Source organism: Molothrus aeneus, chromosome 6 (assembly GCF_037042795.1).
Source record: "Molothrus aeneus isolate 106 chromosome 6, BPBGC_Maene_1.0, whole genome shotgun sequence".
Taxonomy (NCBI): Eukaryota; Metazoa; Chordata; class Aves; order Passeriformes; family Icteridae; genus Molothrus; species Molothrus aeneus.
Window position 1 is genome coordinate 57,302,026 of NC_089651.1, and position 14,200 is coordinate 57,316,225.

A 14,200-nucleotide genomic window follows, 5' to 3' on the forward strand; every position below is an offset into this window, starting at 1 on the left:
AATGTACAATAAACTTTTAAGTAAACATAGAATTTATGGTGATAAATCCCTTTAAATCATTTCATTGAAGGGTCTGACTCTTCTGGTTAGATTCTCCTGATCTACCACTGTAGGTGATGGTATTAGAGCCCTGTAAATGTCTTGCATTTCTAAGCACTGGGCAAAGATGGAAACAAGCTTCCCTCCAAACTTCCCCCAGGAGAAGAGAGGGAGTTACTGGTTTTAATATGTCCTTAGTGAAAGCTTTAAAAAACAATGTTGGGATAATTTCTTTGGTTTTAAATACAGCTGTAGAATGGAGTGTGTGACAGAAGATACAGAGAAATTCCAATTCACAGGTTGTCAATTTCTTTGCTTGTCTTTCTATTATGGAGACTCATCCTGATGAATTTCTGGTCCCCTGCTTCCTTTTCCTTCTATCTTTAGCTTTTACCTGAATTAGTCTGGAACTTACCTATGGCAAGCTTAAAAAACAAACAAAAAATCCTTCTTATTGTACATGGAACACACAGGCAGCAGATTTACTTTGGTAAAACTTCCTTAGTTATAAGAGTGCATTTATGCTAAAAGAATAGAAAAGTTTCCTACATAGCTCATCACATATTCCATTCTGTAGTACAGCTGCAGGCTGGTATTCCTGTAATTTATTTTTTTTTCTATTATTTAAAGAAAGCTTAATATTTTTTACAATATCAAACCTTCCAAGAACCTTCCATTCACTGCAATAGGAAAACACAGGAGCATGGGTCATTAATTGTTAAATTAGTACAGGAGCTGACAAACCTGCCCTTAATTAAGGCAGCTCTGCACTGGAAATCCTCACTTTGAATCACTCAAGATAATTAGGCTTTCAGGTCAAAAGTAAAGCATGCTGTGAAAACAAACATTTGAGTTTGTTTGAAAACAGAATTAGATTTCCCATACTTAAAGGAAGCTCAGTAATTTCTTAAGGTATTAAGGATGCAAGTCTCAGCATGAAAAAAGCTGGATTTTATTTTATTTTATTCCTCCATGATTTGCACCGTTCATTCATCTTCAAAGTTTCTGAGTATTGTTGTCATTCCTCACTGATTGCACGAAGGTTATTCCCATCCACCCCCTCAGTCTGAAAAAAATATTTGCTTTATTTAAATTTGAAACAAATTTTGCAAACACGTTTAGAACCAAAGGACAGAATGGATGAACTTGGTGGAGGAAGAGGAAAAAAAAAAAGAAAAGAATTTGCAATTAATAAATGCCCACTTAGCATGATAAAAAGAGGGGTTTATTAGTCTCTGCACAGCACCTCTGAGGCACTCACAGAAAGCACGAATATATATAAATATATATATATATATATTTACATGGACGGGGAGCTACATTAAATATTTCACTGTTTCCCTCAGAAAACCAAAGGGGAGGGGATGTGGAAGGCAGCAGGAGAAGCTGGAGGCTCCCGAGGCGCCGGGCTGCCGGCAGCTCTCCCGGGAAGGCAGCCCAGGCCAGCAGAGGGTGGTGCTGCTTCTTTGAAATATCTGCTTCGCACAGCGGCTACGCCTCTCCACTGATTCCGGGAAGCTTGAAAAATACGGAGCACGCGATTGTAAATACTTATTTAGGGTGTCTTACAGGCACAGCAGGGTCTCTGTGTACTGTCTGTCACCTTGGCTGTATTAACAGGCCATAAAATCTACAGGGCAGCATCACCCACTGGAACCAATCTTGTTGCTCCCAGTCACTGCCTGCAGCATTCAGGCAGTGCTGAGGATAAAAATCACTCCAGGCACACAGAACGAGTTTTTCCCTCATCACTGATTCTTACAAAGAAGAGAAGTGTGTACCTTTGAGGACATGTGGAAACAAAAAATCAAAAAGCACCACTTATAGAAATTATATTGAATTAAACTGTATTTATGTAAGAAAGCAAATAATTTGTAAAAGTAAGATAGCTGTCTGGAAAGTTTAGTTCCAAAGAATGACTGCAATGGCAACTTGGGGACAAGCCAAGGCAGGTTATCTGAAGAAACTGAATAAAATATATATTGCAAAAATCCTCACAGAGACCACCTAAGCTACATGGTGGTACTGCAGCACTTCATGCCACTGTTAATAAATTTGAAATGATTACATTCCTGTTCTCAGCAGTCTGGACTGATGCCTGTGTGCATCACAGCCACCAGGCCGTATCTCAGCAGCAGTGACCTTCAGCTGATGGCAGCCCCAGCCTGGGAAGCACAAAAGCTGCAAAACTCCACATGCTTCCTGCTAAGGTCAGTGCTGGCATTTGTTAGTGCTGGCAACGGGCTGAGCTGCTCTTGTGCAATACTTTATTGTGTTTGTCTCCATTTTTCCACCAGCCTTGCTAAAAATCAGCCCTTCTCTAACTTTGTTTCACATGCTTTAGGAGTCCTATAGATTTTCTCTTGGGTACGTGGCTGTGGACTGTCCTCCTTTTCAGCCACATCCACAGAAAGGACAATTCTAGGAGAAATTGCTGTCCTCCTTCCTCCTCTGCTTCAGAAAGCACCTATGAATCTCCCAAAACTCCCCTGGTGGGGAGAGGGAAGGGCTGTGTGATTGCCAGCCACAGCTCTGGCCCACTGTGCCCCATCCATCACTTCCTAGAAGCACAACACCAATAAACAATAGCAGGGAATGCATCCAACTCCAGCTGCTCCTGGGAAGGATGACATGAGGAGCCAGCAGAGCCATGGAACTCAGCATTTCCACAGCAGCCTCCCTCCTTCCCTGTGTGCCTCCAGGCCTGCAATTCCTCAAGGGCTCTCTCCCTTCTTTGAGGGCACCTGACACCATCTGGGAGCCTTCAAGAGCCTCTTCTTAACCAGCAGGTGAGAAATGGCCATAGGGAAGATCACTGCAGAGGAAGATGTGTGTGACAGGAAAGGGTTGGGAGGAGCAGATGAACAAAGCTGAGCAGCCTGGGAAGTGCAGTTTGACAGTTCCCTTTTCCATGTGCTCTTTGCACCCACACACCAAGCACCCTGTCAGGAACAAGGCAGTCCACGTGATTGTTTACATTAAAGGGCTGCTGGATTGGGTCAAAAAACTGAGAAATGGAATGTAAAAATTAGTAGCACTAATGGCCATCCCATTCAATCTTTTGTATACCCTCATTACCAAATACCTATATTACAAGAACATACTCATTATAAGGAAAGCAAGGCAAATGTTCTCCAAGTTTAGTCACTAAGCTCATATTCTATTCTCTTTTGAGTTAGGGTATTAAAATGATTCTAATTTACATTTGGATATTGAAAAGTCAACTCAGTATCCTGGTGCATCCTTAGTTAATCTTGGTACTTTAATAGATTTGATTTGTGTTATGTGGATTAATTAAATGCCTTCCAAGGGACAATTAAAATCTGCAAGAAAAGTTGAATGCTCATGTCAGGGATGCCTGTTAAAATTCCAAACAATGTACTTGAAAATTTGAACCTTAATTTGACAAATCAGTGCTTTCCTGCAGCTGTACAAAAAGGGTATCCTGGTAATAGAAAAAATCAATTCCCCTATCTGCACAAATCCCTGAGTATATGCAATTAGAATGTCAGATTCAAATTTGCACATGAAGCTTTCTTTTAAAAACACACAAAGATGACAAATTGGAAAGCCTAACCATTAAAATTATTACTAAAGTGCTTTCTCCACCACAAATTAATGTAAATCACTTCTGCACTCAGGCTATTTTTAGAAGGGACCAGAGCAAACTTTAAAAAAAGCCCAGACTAGATGCAGATAGTGACAATAACCCTGGTAAAGTTGCTTAATCACAAGCCATCTTTCATTATCTCATGCTCTCTAATCACTTCTGAAATAAGATAGCGTGTGATGCAACGCACCCAGGTCTGATGATGGAAGAGGTAACACAAAACAATTTTATTTTTAGCCTTCCTCTGAAATCAAAGATGTTGACAGAGTCTGGATGTCTGCCCAACAGGCACTGTGCCCCTGGTTCCTTCAGCCAGACAGACAAACAGAAAGAGGGGAACACAGCAAACCAGCAGGACAGGCAGAGCCCAGGTTTTACACTTAACCCCAGCATGGATCCCAGTCAGGACAAACTACACTCCACAGTTCTGCCATGTAAAATCTGCAGAAGGACCAGAAAGGCAAGAAAAATTCTTTTCTTTCCATGCAGTTCTTTAGGAGTCAAAGCTGTGTGAGAAGAGAACTTTTCATATGTTATTTTTTTTAGGAGCCTGTCAGCCTGCAGCAGCACAGTCACCTTCAGAGCTGGTCCTGACATGGGGGACTTGCACTGCAGCATGCACTGGCTTAGGGCTCTGGAGTTACTGAGCTGAATTTTATTAAAAATGGCACAGAGGAAGATATGAACTGTGATGAGGAAGAAATGAGAGTCATGTTTCCTTTGACAACAGTCTTGTACATGATCCCACAATCTCCAGAACCGGCTCTGTGTATCCCTCCTTCTCTTGCACTGTTTATTTAGAGGTGCACTCAAACAGGAAAGGAAATGAAAAGATTTGTTCATTGCTACAGAACATCCTCTAAAACCTGCATGAATAAATAGTCCTTAATCTTGGAATTGCTATGGTCACTCCTGTCTAAAATTAATGCTTGGATTTTTACAGCCATTTCATTTGGGCAGCTTTTATTATAGTGGAAATTTTAGTATAAGAAAATGTTCCAAGTTTATAATGAAAACACAGTTACTTTGTCTAGTTCTAGGTGCTTAGACAGTGACAAAAACCAGCAATCATTGAATTATCTGGACTTGACAGGTCATCCTAAAGGAAAGAACAGCACTGGAATGCTGTTTCCTTGTGTTGATGTATGTGAACATGGGTATCCCATGGTGGTAGGACACAGAGGAGGGAGCTTTCAGATAATTCCCTCATTTAAAAGAAAGCATCCAAAACATTTACAACAAAAGAAAAATTAAAACTGTTCTATTAGACTTCAAACTGTTCTACTTTCAGACAAATAATTTCTAAATACTTAGTGACTGTCAGGTATGTGAGCATACCTGAGGAAGAGTTCAAATACAAAACCAGGGAGTGTTATTTTGTTATGCCATGTACCAAGGAAGACAAAATAACACACACTGGAAGGAGAGAGCCCACATGATGTAAGTCAGGGAGATAAATTCCCCCCAAAAAACAAGTTATTGAGCTAAAAAAAGAAAGCTCCCATTAATGCAAAACATATGAAACATCATGGCTAAATAAACATTCACTTGCTGCACAAATCACTAAAATGCACAAGCAGGTTCCAACAGCAAAACCCAAACCACATTATCTGATAAAATGCAGCTACCAGATCCAAATGTACAGAAGAGCAGAGAGGAGATGCTGCTGCCTGAGCTCCTTTCAATGAGCAGGGCAGCTCTAAGGGATGTGCTCCACATCCTGGCATGCAGCAACAGGCAGAGAATCCAACCCCCAAAATTCCCCCATCTATCCCACAACTACAGCCCTTCTGCTCAGCACCATCACAAAAGCCTCTTAAGTTTTCTGTCCTTTTAATGAGTTTCTTAAAAACACTTTAATTATTGCCTTTGGTGCTGGTGGAGCTTTGAAGCCTGTCACAGATTTAATATTGAGCATATGAAGTCTCTTACCTCCAATATTCTGGATAATTATTGTAGTTGCAACAAGGACCTATAAAAAAATGGATTTCTTTAGAAAGGGTAAGAAGGATAACTAAAATCATATGTCTAGAGCAGGCATAAACCACATGTGTATTATCTTAAACACACCAGATGTAGCAGTGATAACAAGTCCCAAAAGGAAGGGAATCTTCTCCTTAGTGAGGAGTTTAACACATGGAAACCAGCACAATCTAAAATGAACATGGGAACAAAAATCCTTCCTGAAAATATCACATTTTTATTCGGAGACAAAGCAAGAGTCATTATACAGTGAAGCCTGTTGTGCACAAGAGAAGGTTTTTAAATCTCTGAAAATAAAAGTGCATTCTAACTGATATCAGGTGAATACAAATGAAAATTATCATTTATCTCTGACAGACAGCAGGGATTTGCACAAGCTCAAATGTACTTCCTTATTCCTGAGTATTTCTGACTGTCAAGAATGTCATTGTTTTTTTAAACTTGTAAACCAGATACTCTTTTCCTTAGCACTTGTGATTATTCATAGTGGACTGATATGGAAGCAAAAATGATCACAGGCTATTAAAAAACTTGTCTGGATCAAAAAAAAAAAATTTCCAACTAAAAAAAACCAAAACCTAAAAGTGGCTATGAAGTTTTTCCAAGGTTTTCTTTTGAGTTTAGCTGTAAAATACCATGATCACGAGCTTCAGTTTTCTTTCTGCCCACTGCTCTTCTTGATATAGGACATTTCCTAAATAAGCACTGCCATTAAGTCAACTTGGAAAAAAATTAAGCTACAGTAATGAGAAGAAGTACAAAATTGGCTTTTTGAAAAAAATTATTTCAGATTTTACATTAATTCAAAGTCAGTTCAAAACTCACCAAGGAAAGGAAGGAAAAAAAAATGATATCTTGGAATTTGCCATAGATGGAAACAAACAGTTCACACCTTTGGAAAGGGAGAATCAGCAATCTTCCAACGGCAGAATATTTCCATTGTTACAAATCTCAGAAAAATACATTTGAAAGGAAATCACCAGGTTGAGTAACTGCTCTAGTCCAAGAGTAGTTAACCAGTAGTTTACTCAAACTAAGCTGCCAATTAAAGCAAGGCTCTGCACTGGTCTGGCAGTGTCCTCCCCTATGTGTGAGGGAGAAGTAAGTAATGCTGCAGAGAAAAAAGGAAAAAAAAAATTAAAAAGTCATCTGTGCCTGACTGAACTATTCAGGGACAGATGAGAATTCAGAATGGTGGTGGTCAAGTAGAAAAGCCAAAAAATCAACAAGATCAGTTAAAAGCAAAGCATTCAGGAAGCAGACCTCAGATACATGACTTACAGAGTTACTGGATTGCAAAGAGAAAACAGTCTGAGAAAACACTCTCAGAAGCAGCAAAGCCTGTCTTGCAGGCAAGTTTTAACAGAAGTGTATAAATATCAAAGATGTTTCAAGTGACAAAGAAAGCTCTTCCAGAAAACATCCGTTCACCAGGAAAGCTTGGTGAACTTTGTTGGGAAGCTGTTCTTTTGATAAAATAATCACAGAAATATTCCAGTGCTCTCCATGCACGCTGAAAAGAAAAATCCAGATAATTTTCAGCATGGATTATTAAACTGCAAATAATGAAAGAGTATATTAAGAAGAATTAAAAAAAAATATATAATTTTCAGCATGGATTACTTGAACTACAAATAATGAAAGAGTATATTAAGAAGAATTAAAAAAAAAAATACACACATTGTCTATGATGTGAAGTTGTGAAATCTGCTTCACTTCAGCTTTTAAATAACAGATTAGATAAGCATCTGCCAAGAATGGTTTATGCATGCTCAGCCCTGCTTCAGGGCAAAAGCAGGGTAAGTCACATTTTAGTTTCTTCTTAAGCTCTATATTTCTATGACTTTTTCAAGTAATGGCTCATGGTTAATGTATACAGAACAGCTCCTGTAAATAATAACTATGTCTTATTCCTTGCTATTATCAAGGTTTATTATCTCTTGAGGTTGATCACTTGTTAATTTGGTCAATAAATATTGATCCTCAGACTACACTCACTGCTTATTAATGCTAATGGAAGCTACAAACACCTGATAGCTCAGGCTTAATTCTCACTGACACTCAGATAAAAGAAAGCAGTCTCTAGCCTGTTAAGGCAAACTAATTTTAAAAAGTTTGCACTGTTTCAGTACAACATTAAAATCCCACTCATGTGGTAAAAAAATCTGTTTTCAGTAAGGTATAACTGGAACACAGAGCATAGAATTCATACCATTAAATGTGCACTATTCACTGGCAGCAACATTACTATTGGGAAAGAGAGATTCAGAGCACACTACCAAAAAACAACAGTTAACATTTTCATTACTCTTGTATCAGAAATGGTTATGTTGTATATGTATGTATCAGAAATGGTGGTTTTGTTTGGTTGCTTTTGTTTGTTGGTTTGGTGGGCTTTTTATAATTATGAGATCAAACAAGTAAGAAACATTCATGTGAAGAGCTTATTAAACAAAAGGAAACCAGTAGCATGCATCCTATGTACTCTTAGCTGTTCCTATAGTGGAAATGACATGAAAAGCCATCCCTTATCTCAGACCCTATAAAATGCTGAAACACCAACAGCAAATCCATCACTTTCGTGTCCCTTAACACTTTTACAACAGAGGCAGGACTGTATCAAATCTGAACCCTGAGCAACAATGCCAGTGAGCAGATTTGTACAGACAACTGAAAGTGAACACTCTGACAGGAAAGCACCACAAAATCTTGCATTTCAGGAGTGCAAACTGAACTGAACTTGGGCTTCCACAGAGCAGACCCACAAACTGAAACCAAGTGAAAAGCTTCAGGCTGTCATGGATTTCTCAGCATACTATGGTGTTAGGAATATACTATTAATTTCATTTATATTTCTTTATTATGCAAAGAACATTTGCATATCAGAAGCATGAGACCAAGAAGAAAAACAGGTAAAAATGAATACTCACCCTTCCAGTTGATCCAAATGCAAAAAGGCCAAGGTCTTCATAAGAAGTGACAGCTGTTGGTAAGGGAAAAAAAGAAAAGAGCTAAAATATCTCTAACTTGAAAAGATTGAAAGCGCTATTTTTGGCCCTTTTTAAATTAATAAAATGCAGAATTAAAAGAATATTTCATAGCATTTTTTACTTACAAAATAGCTTTTATATTCACCTTTACTCCTGCTACAAAACAAAGCTTTATTCTCAAACATTCAGAGACTCTTCAGAAACTCAATTTAGTATTTGCAGTTTCAGTATTTAAAATATAATACTAGTACATTAATAGCAAATTGTCTTCTCCCAAAGATTTTCTTTGTGGGTGAAGGATTATGAAATTAGCATTAGCAATTAGATATAAGATATGTCTGTATTTTATTTCTTAAAACAGCAGGTTTTTTTAAATTAGGATGACAACAGAGGATACATTTTCATCTTTCTAGAAATATAAACATTACTATCTTTCCAGCTTTTAAGAATTAGGCCCTATCTATTTTCAAGAGAGCTAAAGGTAAACACTTTCTTTAGTTGAAACCTATTATTAAAAAAAACCCAAAAGAAAACCCAGAGCAAAACAAAAATCCTGCCCTTACCTGCACCCCACTTACATAATTACATGAAAACAGCCTGTGGTTTCCTGTATAATTTTGCTGGGTTTTAGCTGAAGCTCACTTCTATTCTAACTCAAAACAAAACAATCCCTTCTCAGAGAGAAGGATGTTTTATTAAAGCCTCTCATTGTTACTGTGTATTTTGTTACTAGAAATTCAAGCAGTATCAAAAAGATGAAAGTTTTCTGAGAAACACCACTCATTTCTTGGGATATAATAAAACACCTGTGAATGCTTCAGAGGGTAAAATTAATCTCAAACCCACATAATTCTGTGGTTGGTTTCTCTTCCTTTGTTCTATTTGGTACCACACTGCTCCTGTCACAGTTTAATTGAGCTGTGCAGGGTGAGCTTTTCACACCTGGGAGGAGCCCCATCCCCTGTAAATGACACAGGCAGGGGAGCCACAGGCACCTCACCCAGATCAGGTGGCAGCGCTGGAGCTCACACCTGCCCAAGCTTAGCTGGTTTTATTTCACTGAAATTCTGCACACAGTCACAGCAGTGCCCAGAGGGGAACAGAACAAAACAAAACCAAACAGAAACCAAACCCAACAGAACTTCATGAATTTTCTCAAGGGGCAGTGTATCCCATTCTGCTCTACTAAAGACTCCAGCACATTCTCACAATATAATTGAAATAACAAAACTAAATGAGCCAGATTCAGTGCTCAGCATAAACCTGGAACTGACTCTAACAAATATCATTCAACAAAAAATATTTCTTACTAGATTTTACCTTGTGTTTTTCCTAATTTCCATTTAAAAGGAGCTAATCACTACTAAACTACTAAAAAAAAGCATTTTAGATAGCCATTAAAAAAAATCAGTAAAATAGTAAAAATATTTAAGAGCAAGTTGTTTTTACCACATGGTAATTGATATACAGCACACATGTATGAGGAGTTATGAGCAAAGAGAACAAAATTTTCCACACAATTCCAAAAGCGCAATATGAAACCTTAGAGTATTTTCTGTAGTAACTGTTTCTGTAATCAGTTTAGTCCTGTAAACACTGGGAAGCCCTACTACTTGATCACATTACTTCTGTAATTTCAAGAATATACAGAACAAAATATTTAGTGCAATTTATATAAAGATAAGTAAGTTCTATCTGATTAGTTTATTTTTTATCATGTTATTAACACTCCATGGAAATTATCCCTTTAAATGTGAAGGGGCAAGTGCAGTACCAACAATATTTGTGACTGACTCCTAAAATGAAAAGAAAAAAAACTGCCACAACACTTCAAAGTGCATCCCACTTCAATTCCCAATTCCTCTGCTTTGCAGAGTAATCTCAGCCCTTATCAGCCCAAAACAACACAGGTCATACTGAATTAACACCAGGACAAACACTGACTAATCTCAACTCAACACTCAACACCTGGCAATATTTTTTTTGCTAAGCCTTTTGGTCGACACAAATCACTTGATTTTGTCAAAGTCCAAACCAACATAAATGAGTAACTGAAGACACTTCTTTATTTTTGAACTGCAACTAAAATGCTTGTGCTTAATAAATCCTGGCCTCTGTTTGAAATGGAATTAGCATTAGTGCTTTCTTTTCAGAAGGTGTTTTATAGGTCATCTCTTTCCTAAATAATAGTTTACAAACACTTTCAATGGTTTCTCTTCACCACCTTTCAATTTTTCCTAGTTTGTTTTTAATATAAAACTACTAAAATTTCCTTCCAATTTTTCCCATGGATTAAGTTTCATATTCCAACACTGTTTACAAATTAATATAGATTTTTAAAAGAAAAAGTTTGATTAAGTAGTTTGGAATCAAACACGTACAGAGATTTTGCTTTGTCAAGGTACAAAGGTTGTATTTCCCACTTTTTAAAGACAGTGTTCCAAGGAAAAACTTGGAATGCTATCTAACATTTAATTACTTTAATAGCTGACAGGAATTATAGGCAATATAATCTCAAATCTTATTTTTAAAAATCAAAACACAAAAGGTCATAAATCCAGCAAAGTTATCCAGACATAAATCTGGTGCAAGTCCTACCTGCCAGCATTAGGTGATAACTAATTCTTATTTTCAGACTAGAGGAGTTCTTCACCCTGACACTTCAGCTGCATGCATTTCAAAAATGCTTTCCTGAGGTGAACTCTTGCCTTTGGACAAGAACTGAGGAGTTCAACCCTTCTTGCATATTAGGCCTCTGAGCTCAGAACATCCAAACTCTTCTTACTTCAATAAACTTAAATCCTTAGTTTTCCTCCTCATCATAATTCTTTTGAAAGAATCTCTTTTTTTTTACTAGACAACAGCTTAATGCCACTTAATGCCCATAAAATACAGAGCTTTTCAGCCTGAAGGAAGAGGTTAAAAGGCCATTAAAATTACCTGAATCTCCCCTTTTTTTTTTTTGCTTCTCATGTACCTCTCTAGCTTCATGTTTCAGGTTCTGACTCCTTTCTAAGAAGCAGCACTCCAAAAGGAGAAAAAAATTACCAAACCCTTAATCCCAAATCATCAAGCAGCCAACAATACCAAGTATAAAAGCAACCCTACCTCTGAGGGGTGTTTTTTAAGAATGTATGAAGAAGATCACTCAACAGGTGGGGACAGGAGCAGCAGGTCTGAGAAGAATCAGGAAGCAATCATCTGAGAGACCAAAGGCAGCTAAAGAAAACAAAGCCAAGGAGGGAAGAGGCAGAAGCTTTCTCCCACCACCTTTAAAAAGAGAGGAAAACAGATGAGAGGGAAGCAATAAGCAGGGAAACTTCCTGCTGTAACATGATCTTTGTGTAGCAGAAGTCAAGGAAAGACTCAGTTGTTTCGGTAGCAATTCAAAGAAGCAGGAATTAAAACAGGAGCAGATTTGACTGCAGGTACTAGAATGGATTGTTTGAACTGTCTCAAAGCAGTGCACTTTCCAAGGGCTGCACCATGACTTCTCATTCAGCATGAAAAATGCTCCATAAGCTGCATCTATAAAGCACCAGGAGAATAATGATAATCCAATATGATTGAAAAGCCTGAATGGTACCCATTCCAAACCATGGACAAAAACATATGCACTACTCCTAGGAGAATGAAAGGCTGCTACTTTATTGCTCTTAAGCATTCACTGAAAGCAAAAGCACACACTGATTAGTGAGGTTCAGCCAGCACCAAAGTAATTTTGCTGCAGAAATGCAGGATCTCTCTGGAAATATAAGAGAGGTATTTGGAAAAAAAAAATTTAAAAAATTAGAAACCAGTTAGTTTGGCATCGGCTTTGCATAAAAAGACTCAAAATCCTGTTTTTAAATGGCAGATATTAATTGTTAAAACATTAAATAATTCAAGGTCAGTCAATCAGACACCACTGTTAACTGCAATCTTTATAGTGGGTCATGTCTCCGTGATAAAACTGATGAAATATTTCAGAGCTCACTGTTAGACAAATCCTTGGCACTTACCAGTCTGAGTGCACATACTGAGCAGGAGAAACACAGAGTAAGAAGCAAGGCTGGCAACAATCAGCAGCAAGATACTAAAAACCACAAAATATTCACAATTAAGCACTTTTACAGCACAATGCACTTTCAAGCTTTAAGAATGCTACTCTTGCAAGAACTAAGCTACAGGATTTCCTCATTTTATGGCTTTTATCTGCTGACTGTGGTTCACGTGTTCTCTGATCTTCCCAATACTTGCCAAGTTGCCCTGATGTGTGGATTACAGGATGGCCATAACCATGGGAGTTTGTGTGTGCACATATACACAAACACACATCCCCCAGTGAAGATAAACCAATGCTTAGGAAATGGACAAAGTGACAATTCCAGTGACTTTGGCCCCATCACCCACAGGTCAACATTTGCAACAAGCAAAAGTGCAAACAAAAGCACCAGCTGATTCAGAGTTTTCAGCCACATATCCATCCTATTCCACAAGGCCCATTCCTGGAGCTAAAGGAAATCAGAGTTTTGAAAGGAAAATATCAATCTACCAGGAGTAATGGCCAAGAAATTGCCACCCTGTGGCAATTTAATGCAACATCTGGGTAGGACTTAGATTAGGTCAGATCTGAATGACTAAATCAAAAAGGGGAAGATCTTAATCTACAATTCTGAAAGGCACAAGCTATTTATTTCTTCCTCAGATTTGCAAAGGAGTCTCAGTAATTTTTTTTTTTTGTTCAATTCAAACCTACAAGGGGAGCTTAAAAACGAGTATATGTAAAAACCGAAAACTTACCTAAACCCCATGATTCCTGTGTTGGCCATGGCATAGGATAAGCCAAGTATCCCACTGCCCATGATTGCATTCATTAAGTTAAACACTGAGAAAGCAAAGGAAGAACCATGACTTGAAGAACTCTGTGAAAAGGACAGAAAAAAAAGTACAGTTAGTGAAAGAACTCTTTTGATTTTTCCTAAAATGAAATTCAAGGGAGGAGGCAACAGTCAACTTCTCCTTCTTTAATCTAAAATCTCACTTCTCATTCTGAAACGCAAATCCTTGTGCACACACGATGCCGTGAGCATCCCAAGACGCCCACAAGGTTCGAGCACAGCGGGGGCAGAGCGCAAAACGAGCACAGCAGGATTCAGGGCTGGGATCAGGCTGTCCCTGCGTGCTCCAGCAGGGCCCGGGCAGCGCTCCCAGCGCTCAGCAGTCAGGGAAGCGAAGGGATCAGGAGCAGCCAGGGGACCAGAGGCTGATCTCCCCATCCAGGTGATTCTCCCGTCCCCGGTGCTGTCACCGCCCCTCACAGCCCCGTCTCGCCGCCCTTTGAACCCGCGCTCCCCGAGCGTCCCCTCAGCGCCCAGCGCAGCCCCCTCAAGGCGCTCCCTCCCCGCCGCCCCTCACACGCACGCTGCCCGGCGGCGGCGGCAGCAGCGGGGCGGTCTCCCGCTCCTCCTCCTCCTCCTCCTCGTCGTCGTCGTCCTCCTCCTCCGGCCGCTCGCGGGCGGACAGGTACCAGCCGCGGGCGGGCAGGGGCCGGACCCACCCGGACCCCCAAGGCGGCGCCGCCGCCATCGCCCCCCGC

The 14,200-nt window shown here is 39.2% G+C and overlaps 1 protein-coding gene across 1 annotated transcript in view; it reads right to left on the reverse strand.

Moving 5' to 3' along the window:
• SLC38A6 (solute carrier family 38 member 6) overlaps positions 1-14,190 on the reverse strand; it is a 38,118-nt gene extending 23,928 nt beyond the window's left edge. The window contains exons 1-5 of the mRNA XM_066551964.1: positions 14,026-14,190; positions 13,405-13,526; positions 12,624-12,697; positions 8,563-8,615; positions 5,582-5,621 (exon numbers count right to left, since the gene is read on the reverse strand). Of these exons, the coding sequence (XP_066408061.1) occupies positions 5,582-5,621; positions 8,563-8,615; positions 12,624-12,697; positions 13,405-13,526; positions 14,026-14,190 (454 nt within the window). The remainder of the gene's footprint in view (positions 1-5,581; positions 5,622-8,562; positions 8,616-12,623; positions 12,698-13,404; positions 13,527-14,025) is intronic.
• Positions 14,191-14,200: the final 10 nt, after the last annotated feature.